The sequence below is a fragment of the Arvicanthis niloticus genome, chromosome 14 (assembly GCF_011762505.2).
Source record: "Arvicanthis niloticus isolate mArvNil1 chromosome 14, mArvNil1.pat.X, whole genome shotgun sequence".
Lineage (NCBI taxonomy): Eukaryota > Metazoa > Chordata > Mammalia > Rodentia > Muridae > Arvicanthis > Arvicanthis niloticus.
The window spans coordinates 45,115,405-45,130,916 of record NC_047671.1 but is presented as its reverse complement, the minus strand read 5'-3'; the positions used below and the strand labels follow the sequence as shown (position 1 = coordinate 45,130,916).

Here is a 15,512-nt window from a genome sequence, read left to right as displayed (position 1 = left end):
TAAGGACAAATATAAGTATGCTTCAATATTTTTTTTTATTGTACACACCTCTTGGACACACACTTTCAATGTCATAATTCCTTATGAATAACTTAATAGGATGAAAATGTTGCAGGGTATTCATTTTTTTTACAAGTATGTAGGTGTTCTATAACAGCAGTCAGTGAGCTTTTCCTAATAAGGACCAGAATATATGCATGTGTGTGTGTGTATACATACATACATACATACATACATACATACATACACACATACATATAAAATATACATTATTTTGTACACTAACACAAAACTTAATTTTAAAAGTATCAAAAAATGGGTCAGGATCCTGACTTGTAATAAAGTGACTTTAGGTGGTGACTCTGGTGTCAGCACACTTTGGCTTTTCTTCTTCAGTTGTATGTTTATTGAGAACAAGTAGTGTTTGTTCCCAAGTCTCTTGATGTCTATCTCAGTAAATTTCAGGGTAAATGAAGAATGACTGGTGGAAAGAGGAAGAAAATGCTTGGTTAAATGTTTTCAAGACATGACAAAGAGCTAGAAAGTTAAATGTAGTCAGCAACCATCAACACCAGCAGCGAAGGCTACTCATGAGGTCAAGGTGTATTCGCACAAGCTCAAGTCAATAGAAGTATCGTGGTCTTTGCCATAATGCATCTGGGGTGTGCAAGAAACTAGAGCCCCAGACATGAGAGTCATACAAGTCTGCATTAGATTTTTCACTGAAATTAGTGAATGCTCTTCTTAAAAGGGAATGCTTGTCATTATTGGTGATGCAGCTTTTGAATTTTCTCAATTCTGTGTCACACAAGGGGTAAGAAGAATTCTTTTCTATGTCATATATATATATATATATCCTTGTCCCCTGCCATGTTTTTTCTTGTAATTAGAAAAGACTTGGCAAAGATACAAAATAAAAGAGCCACCCAGGTCACCGTGTAACACTATAGAGGCAAACATGGTAGCTAAACACAGCCTGGCGTGTGTAGTTAAGTACATTTGTAGAAGGGCAAAGTGTCATCTGCTCAAATAAATGAGAAGATATTTGGAAACAAGGATAAGGAAACTTCAGCAGACCCCACCCCTCACACACACACACACACACACACACACACACACACACACACACACAGAGAGAGAGAGAGCACACCCGATACTATTTTTGATAATACAGATCTTTGTTTAGTTTTGCATTAGGGGATATTGCTCTCTACATTGTGACTGTGGAGGATATATATTGTGGCCTGCCTGATTTTTGAAAGGGCACAGGGGATTTATAACCCTCTGTGGAGTCTTTGGTGCAGAGAAGAGACTATTGTGCCTGTCAGATCCTGTCATGGAGAGTTCAGCCTCCCTGATTGGCACCTGCTCTTTCCTGTCAGCGAAGCAAGATGAGCAGCACCCTGCTCACCAGATGGTTATTTGTCCCACCAGCCACCTTTGCTGCATCCCGGATTCACTCCAGTCCAGGGCTGTCTCCAGCACCCATGCTGCAAGGCAGTTCCTGCCAACAACTTTGCCAAATGGCTCCTCTCAAAGTCATGGGCTACCCAGACAGACTGGCTCCTCCATCTGCAGCAGCTTTTGGCAAAGAGACATTTCCCTTTCTGGCTCTACCTCCTGGCTGCATCAGAGCCTTCTTGCCAGGAGAGTGATCTGGCACCTCGGTAAGCACAGCCAGACCTGGAATTCTGGAGCTGTTTAGAACTTACGCTGGTGTCCTCTCTCCCACTTCCCTGATCACAGTGTCTGAACATACCCAGATGATCATGAATGCAGACAGAGATTCAATGCAGATATTTACAGCCAATAAAACTACAGATTGTTCCTTCCCTCCCCCACCTCTACCCTCATCATTAGCAGATTAGGAAACAGAAGCTCAGAGACCATAAGTGACTAATTACTGTGGCTGGTTTGGGAATCCTACCCAGGGCTTCTGATGTACGTGTCATACCAGTGAATTGCCTTTCAACTTTTTTTTCTCATTCACTTTCAGATTCCTGATAAAAACAGGACCCTTTGTTCTGGTGTTGAACAAGAAGAGTATTTTGGAAAACGGTGTCAGCATCATGCCTTCAGTTAGTTGTCAGAAGTCATGGTTCATCCACTGAGAAGAGGTGGTCTATGGTAGTATTTTATCAGGCATTTGGAATTAGGCAGACTTGGATGTGATTTGTGTTGCATCTATTGTAGTGTAACCACAATCTGCTTAGGATAAGACAAATATCAACCTATGAGACTGTGAGGACGATGGAAAGATACTCTAGAGGCCTGACTGTCCATGGAATACAGAAATCCTTCTCTAACTGCCAACAATCATTCTTATTTATGGATATGCCAGGTCAATGCATATTTTAGAGACAGTACTGCATGTATGGTAGTGGTGTGACTGGTGCTTTCCTTTTTCTGGTCCTTGTGGTTAATTCTTTAATCAAAGGTTACAAGGAGAATAAATGGGGGGAGGGGAGCAGGCCAAAGATGTCTTCTTGCCATCCTACTAACAAATAGGAGCCAGCATCTATCTCATCTTTAAAACCAGAAAAGAGAACATCTGCTCAAAAACACATATATATTTACAGGCGACCACTGTGGCAGCATCTGTAATATAAAAACTGAAGCGGCCTTCCATCCATTCACAAGGAAGTTCTAAGAAACCTGTGGGTACAGTCATAACATCTCCATGCAGAGCCAATTAGGAAGCACAGGCAAAGAAGAGTTCTGACATGGAGAGCAGCCTTATGACTATAAAAACCACCAGACAAAAACAACAGACAAATAAAACAGGGAAGGTATACCCATTTCAGTGAGCAGCTCCATGAGGCACACACCACCTAAAAGTTTTGAGCTTTCTCCGGTCACAGTCACAACCTGCCCACCTCTAAACGCCACCCAGTCCACAGTACCCACACACCCTCCTTCATTCTTTGTACTTGTCATAAGTCATTAAAGTTTCTTCTGACAGTTTGACTTCCCAGTATAGCTTATTCATTCTCCAAAGCCAGTGGATGCAAATTAGTTTTCTGTGGATTTCACACATGCCTAGCCTTGTGTCACTCTGAATTCTTTTCTTAGTGAATGTGGAGCCTAAGAGACTACGGGTTCTTGGGTTATTTATGACAAAACTTCTAGTGACCTTGTAGACCTACTTTGTGTTTTCAACAGAGAGCTGAGTCAAGGCTCAGAGCTAGGGTTTCTTTTAGAGCCCCATTGGAAAGACAAGAAGGAAACTGGGGAGGGAGAGGATGACAAATCAGTTGGAACCTGTCTTCTTGTCATGAAGGTTGGAGGAATGGGCTGTAGAGCAGCTTTGGCCTCAGGTACCTTCACATTTGTATCCAAGAAGATAGCCTAAACAATGTATCTGTCACTATTTCACTGTGGTCCAGGTGCTGATAGCAGTTGTCACTGGTCTTTGCAAATGGGTGCCTAGAGCATCCATTAGGATTACCTAAGCTCAGCCCAGAAGCTTACCACACTGTTAATGTCTTAGAGTGGGGGACTGAGACACTGAGATCCTTGTTTATAAAACTCCAGCTAGTTCTCATATCTTGACTGCTTGGCTCCATAAATATTTCATTCTTTTTTATATTAGAGAGTGGAACTAATCTACAGGGAGTATGTCAACTATGGGCTCTGGCAACCAGTGAGGAAATTTAGCTCCCTCTCAGTGAGAAGATAAAGAGTGCCCAGAAATGTGGTATGGTCTGTTGGGAAAGGGTTGATCTAGTAAGTCCAGAAACACTGACTGAACATCAAGTGGATACCTGCCAATAGGTAGAACTCAGTTTGAAATTTCCGCCCCCAAAATCCTGTTAAGAAGCAGGGGGGTTGGACATAAAGCTGTTGTCACAGGCTTAGAATAAGTATGCTTGCAATACAAATGTATCTCCTGTATGAGTTTGTTTGGTTCTTTGTATCACGGGATTTATCATTCTGAAGTGAGGCTAACATTGATTAATGCTACCACTCTCACAGTTTTCACAGGGAGATTAGACTAGTAAACACAAGAAATGCCTTGGAAACTGCCTAGATTATAGTCAGTACACATGGCACCCTCTCTAAGGTTGGTGTCTAAATTGGACCCTTCTTTTCTTCTTAACTGCAAATGCCAGAATCTAGGAATGTCAGTCTATAGCTGTGCTCTTTTCATTGGGCATTATCAATATTTTGACAGGACTGGTGTAATAATAGTCACCCCGGGTTCACTGCTATATTTCTGACCAGCACTCATAAAGGGCTTGGGTTTGCCCCTCGGGACCTGGTTGCTAATAATGAATACTTGCTGGTAATTTCAATGCACTCTGGTTATTATGTTGAGTTGCAGAACATTTCCTGTCCCCAGAAAGGTCATTTACAATAGCATAAGGCATAACAGCTTCTTCCCACCTTCCATTTCAGGGTTTTCTGACGGCTCAAACACTCATCCATATGCATTGGAAGTACTATGCCCATCTTTCATTTGCATACAAATACCAAAGCAATTGAAGGAACTAGAGGCCACACTCTGGTCTGGGACGTCACCCTCTTTTATTTGTCTAGTGCCTTTTCTGTATATTTACCTTAGAAGCCATCTTCACACACCTGCCCAGATTAATCCACTATAGTATCCCTTCTTGAATTCATGAGGGATGGAGGATGTTTCTTGCTGCTGCAGCATCTCACTGGGATCTCAGCTTTAAAGATGTCCAAACTCAACACATCTGAGACTTCATCCTTTTTATTTTACCACACCTCTTACACCACGACCATGTACTGTTACTTGGAAACTTTTGGTATTTGGGTAATTATTCCAATGTGAAGTGCTTTTATGCTATAATTTCTTGATTATAAATAGGATCAATTTCTTTCTACCCACTGCCTCAAATTCTGCCCTGCAATAAATTTCTTATAGGTGTCTCATCTATTCAAATGGTTTCAAATAGTTTTAATGTGCGTGTGCTACCTAATATAATTTAAATATTATGTGTAGGTCTTTCTTCTGAGCACCAGAAGCAGATATCTGCTTACCTTAGGGGAGTGGTTCTCAACCTGTGGGTCTCAACTCCTATGGGAGGTCACATATCAAATATCCTGCATAGCAGATATTTACATTATTATTAATAAGAGTAGCAAAATTATAGCTTTAAAGTATTAATGAAAATGATTTTATGGTCACCACAACATGAGGATCTATATTAAAAAGTTACAGCATTAGAAAGGTTGAGAACCTCTGCTCTAACATCTCAATGTAACACTTTATGTGTCACAGTTCTCTTAAAACTTATCAACTTCTGAAGTCTGTTTCCTGTTTTTCTGCGTGGACCCTATGTATGCATTCTCACTGTAAATCTCTGGGAGTTGTCTTCAGCACCAGCTACTGCATTCACACCCAAACTATCTTATCTAGTAAATCCGGTACAGTCTTTCCTTATAATGTATCTCTAGTCCACCTGACTTTCCATGTCCATTACAGCCACCACCCTGGAATAAATCTCTCCTCCTTATCTCCCAGCTTTCCTTTCTATCCAGCTCACACTCAGCCTTCTGACCCCACCCTATAGAGCAGCCAGACTGAGCTTTAGAAAAAAACAAAACTGATAGTTCTCCTCTGTAGAAATCCTTTAATGGCTTCTCATCCATCTTTGGATAAAGTCCAAATTCCTTTTGAGCAATGAGGTTCAATGTGATCTGGCCCCTGAATATCTCTTCAGTCTTCCATCACCCAACATTTTATTAAGATTTCCAAACAGGAAATGAACGAAACTGCATTACAGTGACTATCTGTGGGCCCACTTGGGTTTTATCATTAATGCTTTACAGACACTTCATCATCTTGCTATCCCTTTACCCACTCCTCTCTTCTTCCATTAGTTGTTCTTGGTTTTAGTGTATTCCCAAGTAACTACAAACTCCACCCTCATTTTTTAAAATACTCTTTCTATACAGTCTAGCTATAGCCATGTTTCTATTCCTTGACTCTGTCAGGTGATATTGAATCTCTGGGTACCTGTATCTATTGCCCCTTCTGTTTAAAACACCTCAGCTCTTATTAATGTAGATCTCATCATTGAGTTCTCAACTTAAACTGCCAAACGATAATCTATCCTTGGGTCCCAATCTAGGTTAGGCCCATGTTCTACCATATATGTGTCCTACATATTGACTTGCTAAATTAATTATCCCTGATAGGCCAGGCACCTTATAAAGCCAGAGGCGATGTATATATTTAAACATTATTGTTCACATCTGCAGAAATCCAGGAGATATTTCTAAAATGATTAAAGGTAGAATACACCAGTCGCTGGAAAGAACTACATGAAGCAGTAAACCTGTTTCTTTTTCCTTTTTTCTTTTTATTAATGATGTGTAAAAAAAGACAGTTTTTCTTAAGGTTTCTGAGGGTAAGATGAAGTTTATCGATGCTAAGATATAACCAGTAATTAAGAAAATTGCTAACTGACAAGTTTCCTGGCTAGAGGACCAGCCAAGAGAAGAGTGGTGACTTTTGCCATATCCCTAATAACCTTTCTCCTCAAAATCACCCCAAATCAATAAACAGCCTAAAGCAAGAGAAGATGTTTGATATGCAAACACAGTTGAATACCAACAGCAATAGTGGATTTGGGCTGATTTGTGGTATCCTGAATGCTTTCTCTGTATCAAATACTTTGTTTTTCCTGTGTCATAGGTTCTAATGTGACTCCCATTTTACAGCCAAGACGACTGAGGACAGCGAAGTTATCTGAAAACCTCCCATTTAAGGGGTTATTCTGTGACACCATTTGGAAGTACAAGATTAATGTAGAAAATCCACAGACTGCTGTAATGAAGACGGCTGTTTGGATTACTCCAGGAGATGCCTAACATGCAGAAAGAAATTCACATCTGGATCCACGGGCTGAGCCTTTGGTTAGGTAACGTTGAGCCCCACATCTGGTCAAGCCAGCACGTTGACTTTATGCTTGTTGTCACCCTAACTCCATCCTTCCTTATACATCACCCATGTGCATATTTAAAAATTACTTCTGGAAAGAATTCTACTCCAGACAGAAGCTCAGCTCATACAACCAGGAAACCACTGTCATCTTTCTGGTCATAGGAGACAGCACACAGAGTTTTCTAGAGAAAGCACAAGGGCTTTAGGCACAGTTTCTAGCTTGAAGATTAGATGTTCCTAAAGGGATAACCTTGTCTCTAGGCCTCAGGGGCTTCGGTTAGCATCCCACTCAGGGTACCTTGGAAATGCACAAAGAAACTCAGAGGAGGGCTTGGAGTAGAACCTGCCTGATGGAAGAAAAAGAGAAAGGTAGGAAAAGGCAGGAGAAGGCAGTGACTGTGATGGCCCACATCAAGGGAGGAAGGGGATGGAGGGAGAGAGAGAGGGAGGGAGGGGATGGGAGGAAGAAAGGGAGAGAGAGAGAGAGAGAGAGAGTTCACAGCATTTGCATTGCTCTTAGCTAGATAAACCTGCCTGAAGCTACCACTTACAATGCAAATTGAGTTTAAAGTCTTTCACAGTAACTACACTGCAAACCCCTTTCAGCTTTAAATAGAATGCTGCAGTGTAGGATGATCAGAGCAAAGGGGGAAACAGCAGAGAAAACAGGAAGGGGAGTTAAGGGGAGATGCCCAGCTATGTTTGAGCAGGTAGAAGTGTAAATGTAAAGAGATAAAGGAAACAGAAAAATAAGTCTGTTCAATGTCCCCAGGGCAATCCATCAGTAAGGGCATTTAAATTGTCAAGAAAAAAAGCACACCCCCCCCCAAACAACAACAAAAAAATCTGAACTTTTTGGGGAAGAGAATTCTGTCCAGTTGGATTTGGTGCTCTCTCTGGGCAGGCTGGTTCATCGGAAGGGTAGGAAGGCTCTTTCCTTTCTGTCTGTCTCAACTGAATGGCTACTCCATGAAATGCATAGACCAAGACTACTGGAGAACTTCTTGCTCTGTTAAGCTTCTGTTCTATGTATTCCTTTTCCCGTGTCTGCACTAAGACCAGGTACAGAGGTGTAATAGATTGATTTCTATATACTGGAAAAAATTTAAAGCTCTTTGCAAAAAACAAAACCATGCTTCATTGTTAAATATTCCACCCAGAATTAAAATTTATAAAAATGCAATTAAATAGGTACAAAGGTAGCATCCAGGACCTCAGAAACAATAAAGAATGCCATCTTAAACTTCTTCCTTCTGCAAATGACATTCCTATACACCTGGCTTCAATGTAGTCACCTTCTTGGTTTGTTAGGTTTCCCCTTGCTTGCATAATGTAACAGAAGAAAACACGAGGGGAATCTTCTTTCTTTGTAGTCGCAAATACACAGCTCCTTACCCACCACAAAGCTAACAGACCCAAGGCTGACCTCTCTGGTGGATGGCATGCCTAGATGTCATTGCTACCTGATCATTCTCAGTTATAAAGCACAAAGACTTACAATCACACCACTGCTGTGGACATATTTTTAAGTATCAGCAAGAATGGTATTCATCATGGGGCTGAGATGGGTGGTCCATCTTTAAAAAAAAATCATCTCCAAGGTTTCAGAGCTTACAGTGTGTCTGCGTACCATAGACACGTTGGGTTGTTGGTCCCCAGACATGGTGATGAACGGCAAAAGTATTTTCAACAGCACTTGGAATTCTTCTGTCTAAAATTTCCAGAGATCTTTGCAGAGGGTGCCACCATTACCCCTCCCCCATATTGACTCTTTTTATTTCCCTCAGAGATGGCACTCTTACTTGATCTATCACATTCTTCTGCTGTGATTAAATAATACAGAAATTTTAGCATTCTAGTTGAAGAATCACAGGCTAATGTGGCTTGCTATATCTTCTCTAAGCACTTTTGCACACATTTTCTCACATGGACATTGCCATAGGGCAGGTCAACACTTCATATCAGTTCCAGAAAATCACCACCCACAGGTAGAAAATGAAGCTCGAATGCAAAAGTTTTGTTATTCAAAAACTACTAAAACGTCTTTACTCAGTTCCTACACAAAGGGCAGGATGCAGTCCACCTGCTGACTTTCCCTGACTGCCTGCCCAGCATTTAGGCTGATGTCAGAACGAGCTGGCTGAAAGGAGAGAGAGCCAGCAAGCGAGAGAGTGAGAGTGAGCGAACACAATCTCACCTCTTGGCAAAGCTCAGCTTGCTGAACCCTCCTGCTTTCTGCTGGCTGTTGATTCAGCAGAAAGTACTGCTGCAGAATTCATAATGGTGATTTTTAAAGGCCCCACGGATCCAGATCCCGTTCCTCGCCCCACGTGTCAGCCTCGTTCGCTCGCCGCGAACCATGCTTCCCCAGCTACCTTTTAAAAATTTCTGGCAAACGTACTTTCAAGGGGAGAGGGCTCCCCCACTTTTTGCTAAAAAAGCCTTTAGGGGGTTTTGATTGTCTGAGCAGGTAAACCGAGCAGCCGGAGAAATGAATGGGCAAGAAATGAAGCTGTACTCTGCCTGCAGTCACCGAGAGCCACAACATCACTGTACCCAGAGAGGGGTGGACCGAGGTCTCACTGGGCCCCTCCCTTTTCATCTTAGTCTAAGATTCTTCTAAGCGTCTTGGGACAAGAAAGTGTCATCTGCTTCCTTGGGATCATCTGTCTGCCTGGGAGCCGCGCCCTGAAAAGCCTCATCCCTAAAGGCCATTTTAACTCCCCGGGGCACCTGCTCCACCTGCTGCTGAACTTGGGACTCGAGTCACCGAGCCTGAGCTCGGATGGATGTGCCTTACCCCTAACCCCTCTGGCGGCTTGGGTGAGAGCCTAGCCTGAGCCCCCGCCCAGTGCTCCAGCCCCAGAGCCTGGAGGAGTCTGCCACTAGGCGCCTGGCCACTGATGGAGCACGGCTATCCGCAACTTGCACCCGACCCCAGCGGCGGAATGCAGCCGAGCTGGCATTACCTTCGGTTGCATAGCTGTGGTCGCGCAGGAAACTGTTGTTGATTTTGCGGGTATCAATGTCCTCCTCCATTGACAGCAGGCTTACTTGCGTGGGAACCAGAAGCCGGCAGACAAGTATCCATGATCCCACCCCGCAGCCAGTCTCACAGGAGAGGGGGGCAGGGGAGCCAGTGGGACTGCACCATGGTCCGAGCCTGAGGAGGAGACGGGGAGGCGGAGAGAGAAGAAAATAAAAACCCGGCAATGGAGCTGTCACCTCCTCCACTCGGTTCTCCGCGGATGCGGTGGCTCCTCCCGCACGGTGCGCTCACTTCAGCTCCAATTCCCAGCGAGGATGCTGCGCCTGCCTCCTCTGCCTCCGGGTACCAGGAAGCTCTGTGTCCCCCAGGAGGGGTCTGGTCCTGCCCGCCCGCCCAGGAGACGTTCCCAAGTAGGGCAGGGGAGATGCCCAACAGGTTCCCCTTGGCAGGCAGCGGCTCCAAAATGCAAAATATAAGAGCCCTCCTCCCCCTGGGAGAGCGGGCAGCCGCGACAAAATGGTGCCTTTCCGGACCCACACTGCAGTGGCGAGATGGCAGGGACAGGATTCAGGCTTGCCTTGCTGAGATGAGGGTGCTGGTCCCACGGGAGGGCGGCTCCCGCAGGCGGGGGCTAGGGAAGCTGGCGGGGAGCTAGGCAGGGCGCTGCGGCCGGCGCCAGCGCTCTCGCCCTCACACCCACAGGGGCGCACTCGCAGCTGCTGCTGGTGCTGCTGCTCCTGCTGCAGGAGGCTGGAGGCGGCTGGTGCATTAAAGGCGAGGCTCCTCCCAACCGCGTCAGCAGCCCTAGGACTCTTCGCCAGCAGCAGTGGGAGTCCAGGCAGAGGCTGCGGCTGCTCTCAGCTGCAGAGGGGTGCAAGCAGCAGCCAAGGACACCTGGATAGAGAGTGGTAGCTTGTAGGTTCACTGAAGGAAAAAAAAAAAAAAAAAGGCGTGGACGAGCTGTTCCAATGTCTCCCCTCTGATGTCATACAGCCAAGGGCAGGGGCTGGCTTGTGCTCAGAGGCCTGTCACTCACTGCTTTGCTCCTGACACCTGCCTGCACTTCATTCAGGAGAGTGTTTAGAAGTAGGTTCCTTTGGGTAGACGTCCGCATCTGGGTCTCTTTTGTTAACCGGATATGATGTAGACTGCTCCTTGCTGAAGTTCATGGGTGAGGTCAGGAGCTCCAAGCCCGAAGAGAGCTGGAAGAGGAGCTTATTCAAAGTTTAGCCCTCCAAGCTTGGACTAGAAAGCAGAGCAGGGGCCAGAACTTTGAGACTGCCGTCATGCCCGATTCCTTTCCAAACAGGCTAACATCTAACTGTGAGAAGCTGATGTTCAGAAACTCATCAGTGTCTACAGGCAGAGACATAGCCTACATAGTACAGAGCTGACTTATGGGTCAATATATTCAGCCTAAAGAAGCCCAGTCTCCATAACCCTTTGAGTTTTGTTTCGAACATACGAGGGAGTTTTTCTGCTCAGGTGTTCAGAGCGCCTTACGTGTGCCCTCAGCATGATGCGTCCACAAATGCAGAAGGGAGGCTGGGACCACGATCCAGACGGAATTTAAGAGCACAAAGATGGCCCAAAAGGAGGGGATCCCTGTCTTCTCACTTCAACTCAGAGGAAAGGCAGGGTCCAATTTCCAGCCCACACTCCCCCAAATTGCAAATACTACGTTTGAAAGAATATGATATATCGTCACTGTTATGAAATACGAAATAATTCAATGGAAGAGTCCAAACCACTAGACGAGCAATCTGGAGAAGAACTTTCCTCATGAGGTAGTGTTCATGTCTATGGGTGTCACTGTCAGGAGAGACATCAGCAAATGTCTTGCTCAGTTAAGCTCTGCGAGTTTAGCCAGATGGGCCCTGAGGGACCCGTGAGTTAATTATATACATACAATGAATGCTTCAGCTAACACAATTTAGAAAGTATTTGAAGTTCAAAAAAAAAAGGGGGGTGGGGGTGGGAACAAGTCCTTAACTGAGACTGGGAATTGCTACTAGGTTTCTAAGAAGGAAATAAATGTTTCTGGTGGGTGGAAAATGATATTGTTTCCAAGTCCAAAAAAGTAACTTCATCTCTTGGGGGGGGGGGGGGTGAAGGGTGGTGGTGGTGGAGGAAGACAGGGCAGAAATGTTTCCCCACAATTAGAGGTAAAAGGTGAGCTTGAGCTTCTAGTAGATTCTACTTTACTTTTTCATGCATCAGTTAAGTCCTACATGGTTGATTATGTTTTCAAAGGCTGTGTGTGAAATGTAAGTAGCAGAGGAGACCTGGTACAAGCTGGTTCAGTCTACCTCAGTATTGGTTGTCCTAGTGGTATCTTCCATGTCGAACTGGACACCTCAACGAGGCTTTAGGTCCCATAGTCCTTTCAGCTTCTCTTGGAGATTAGCATATAGTAAGCAAGGATCAGAAGGGAAAGGGTAAGTTCATCTCTCAGTGCATCATGGTGCCCAGATGCCTTCAGTTGAATGATTTTGGCTGTGACAGCAGGGTTTAGGACATACTGGAACATTCATTCCTTGTCCTTTTAGAACACGGGCCGGATTGGCATAGAGATGTATGGTAGACTAAGTGGGTTCAGGCTTATTGGCCAGACTGGGTTTGAGGAACGTTCCTTAGTAACTCAAACCTCTCTCCAGCCTCTGAGTGTACTACGTTTTTCCTTTGGCATTTCCTGTGATATTCTGCCTTCATTTGGTCAACAGTACATAAGACACAAGGAATAAGAAGCAATAAGCAATAAGAAGGCAAATGAGAAAGATTCCCATTCATTAAGAAGACTTCAAGCTGGGCAGTGGTGGCTCACGCCTTTAATCCCAGCACTTGGGAGGCAGAGGAGGATTTCTTGAGTTCGAGGCCAGCCTGGTCTACAGAGTGAGTCCCAGGACAGCCAGAGCTACACAGAGAAACCCTATCTTGAAAAACAAAACAAAACAAACAAACAAAAAAAGGACTTCAAAGTTCTGAACGGCGATTTCTATTCCCTGAGATCACACCATAAACCTCGACTATTCTTTGTTTTCACAATTATTTTTCTTTTCTTCATGATTCTTTATTTTCCAGTATTTGCTTATTTATTATTGTCGAGTATTTTCATCATGTATCCAATATCAGGTGTCTGCCACTTAGCAGATGTTTGCTTATATTTATTGAATTATACTAGACATTGAGCATATAAGTAAATTATTGAACATGACTAGTGGTATTTAGTCTTTTGTTCCTCTAGCTATGCTAAAAAAAATCATGCAAAAAAAAAGTCTATTGACAGTCTGCAGCCTTCTGCTATGGGAATAATTGTTCCCATTGAATCCTATATGTATGCATGCCAAATTACTGAACATTTGATATATGCTAGGATTGGAGTAAATACCGGAAATACAGACAACATGAAACAGTTCTTTCTTTCACAGGTGAGTGTTGAGCTTTGAGATACTACATATACTATAATCAAGCCAGTTATGACTAATAGAAGAAGAAGGAGCCTAAATTCAAAGTTAGTATGGGCTACACCTTTAAAAGGGGGATGGAAAGATAGCTCATCAGATAAAGGTGCCGACAGCAAAAGCTGATAGCCTGAATTGGTTCCCCAAAACTCACATAGTAGAAGGAAAAAACTGACTCCTGCAAGTTGTCCTTTGACTTTCACACAAATGCTGTCACACACACATACATACATACACACACACACACACACACACACAAATGTAATAAAAATTTAAATCAGCAGACCATAGCATAACATCAAATATCAGATGATTTTCATCTACCTATTACTGTGTCCTTGAACAGGTTACAAAATCTCACTGAGCCATAGACTGTCTTACTTATAAACCAGGGGAAAATGGTATCAATTTCATAAAGTCACTTCGAAGATAAAATAAAATAATATAGCGAAAGAATACAGTGCTGTTACTTAGAGGTTTGGTTTGCCATCATTACCACTAACTTGATTTCTAACAAATACGTGTGTCAGATACTGACACAGGACCAAGGTGTCACACATTAATTCATGAGATAGATAGTTGGTCTCCATCATTATGGAGCTCAATGTCTAATTTATAATTTAAATAAAGGAGGCTACATGCTCCAAAGGGGGCAGCAGAGGGCACCCTGAAAGGCTGAGTCTTGTGTCTACATAGAAATTCAGCCAATTGTGTCTACATAGAAAGAGCCAATTACAAATATACAGCCCTCTTAAGTTACCCCATTCAGCATGGCAGCCCGTGGATGTATCTTTTTTTTTTTTTTCTTTTTGAATCTCACACTTGTTCTTGGTCCTCTCTACCAACACAATTCTCCCCTACTTGCCTGGCCAGCCTGTGCTTCTGACACTTACTGAGACCTTTGAGCTTAACCTGTCTAATTAGCACATTAAACAACTACAATTTTATCAAAACCCTTGATCTCTTTTAGTCTAGAGAGTCTTAATGTTTGTTTCACGTGTCAGGCAGTCCTGGTGTGTATCCCAGCTCAGGCATTTATGAATTCCTTGAGAGTTGACAGGTAGTTTAACATCTCTGAGCCGCTATGTCCACCACGTAGGCTAGAGTCCTAGAAGCCACTTCACAGGGTTGTCAGGTAGCTTCACAGACAATGTAAGGAAAGCACTTGGTCCAGGCTTGGACCAGAGCCAGACCCCATGGGATGAACAATGGTTATCTCTCAGTAGTGCTTCATGGAGACCTCTGTCTGAAGAGAGCTAAAGAGACACACTATAAGTCAGTCTTCACAGGAACGTGTGACCCAGAAACCTGAGTTTTATAACCTCTGGCTGTTGAAATGAACAATTCAAAACAATATAGATGATACCTTAGCACCTTGTAAAAGAAGCCTGTAAGCTATAGTATTGATACAAATATGAAGAAAGAAAACTCTCCACTCTTGGTGCTTACTATGGCTACAGATCTAGCTACACTTCCCCATGGAGGAATCCCATGAATTTCCTCTCTGGATCTCTGTCATCCAATGCTCACCCAACTTTCCGAGATGGTTTATACATTGGTTGCCCAGAGACTGGTCTCTTGAATTTCAAGCAAGTTTGTAATTCTTTTTTTGTGCATATTGCAGCATGAAGGATTCTTTAACATGGCATTTAATGCAGTAAATGAAACAAAGCCTCTGTCCTCCCAGTGCCATATGAACTTTAGATTAGGCAGTCCTGTGGGCCAGTGTTGTGTAGGATGCACATGTTTGTTCAGCTGTGCTTTGGGTGACACCTTGATGTCAGCGTAAAATCTGAAATGTGCTCCGTGAGACCGTTGTAACAAAGACATCATAAGTTTCTTTTTAACAGCAATATTAATCAAGTTGTTGTTTTTTCAAATGTGAGAGCCTGTCTCTAAACACTTACCAGCAGGCCAATAGAAGCTTACCACTTGCTGAGGTATCATTTTAGCCAACCCTTTGCACCCTCCCTGTTATCTGTGCAATGTTCCCCCTGATTTCTCAATACTACACTCCCAAATGGAGTCAGTTCCAGAGCATTCCATTATCCAAGGAACTTCTGCGATAATATTAAACAACTCTTAAATTCCTACCTTTCACACAAAGATTTCTCATATTTATCAGAAGAACCCTGATGAGTTCTTT

General features: G+C 43.5%; 1 protein-coding gene across 8 annotated transcripts in view; it reads right to left on the bottom strand.

The window, feature by feature from the left end:
* Positions 1-15,512, bottom strand: part of Ppp2r2b (protein phosphatase 2 regulatory subunit Bbeta) — a 400,180-nt gene that overhangs the window by 244,342 nt on the left and 140,326 nt on the right. For 3 of the 8 annotated variants that reach the window (XM_034518043.2, XM_076912723.1, XM_076912722.1), the window contains one exon: positions 9,886-10,079. The exons of 3 other annotated variants lie outside the window; for them this stretch is intronic. In XM_034518043.2, coding sequence (XP_034373934.1) covers positions 9,886-9,955 — 70 coding nt within the window. In that variant the 5' untranslated portion in view covers positions 9,956-10,079. Of the gene's footprint in view, positions 1-9,885; positions 10,192-10,482; positions 10,650-15,512 lie in introns of those variants that run through there. 2 more of the 8 variants (XM_034518042.2, XM_076912726.1) reach the window with 2 other exon arrangements.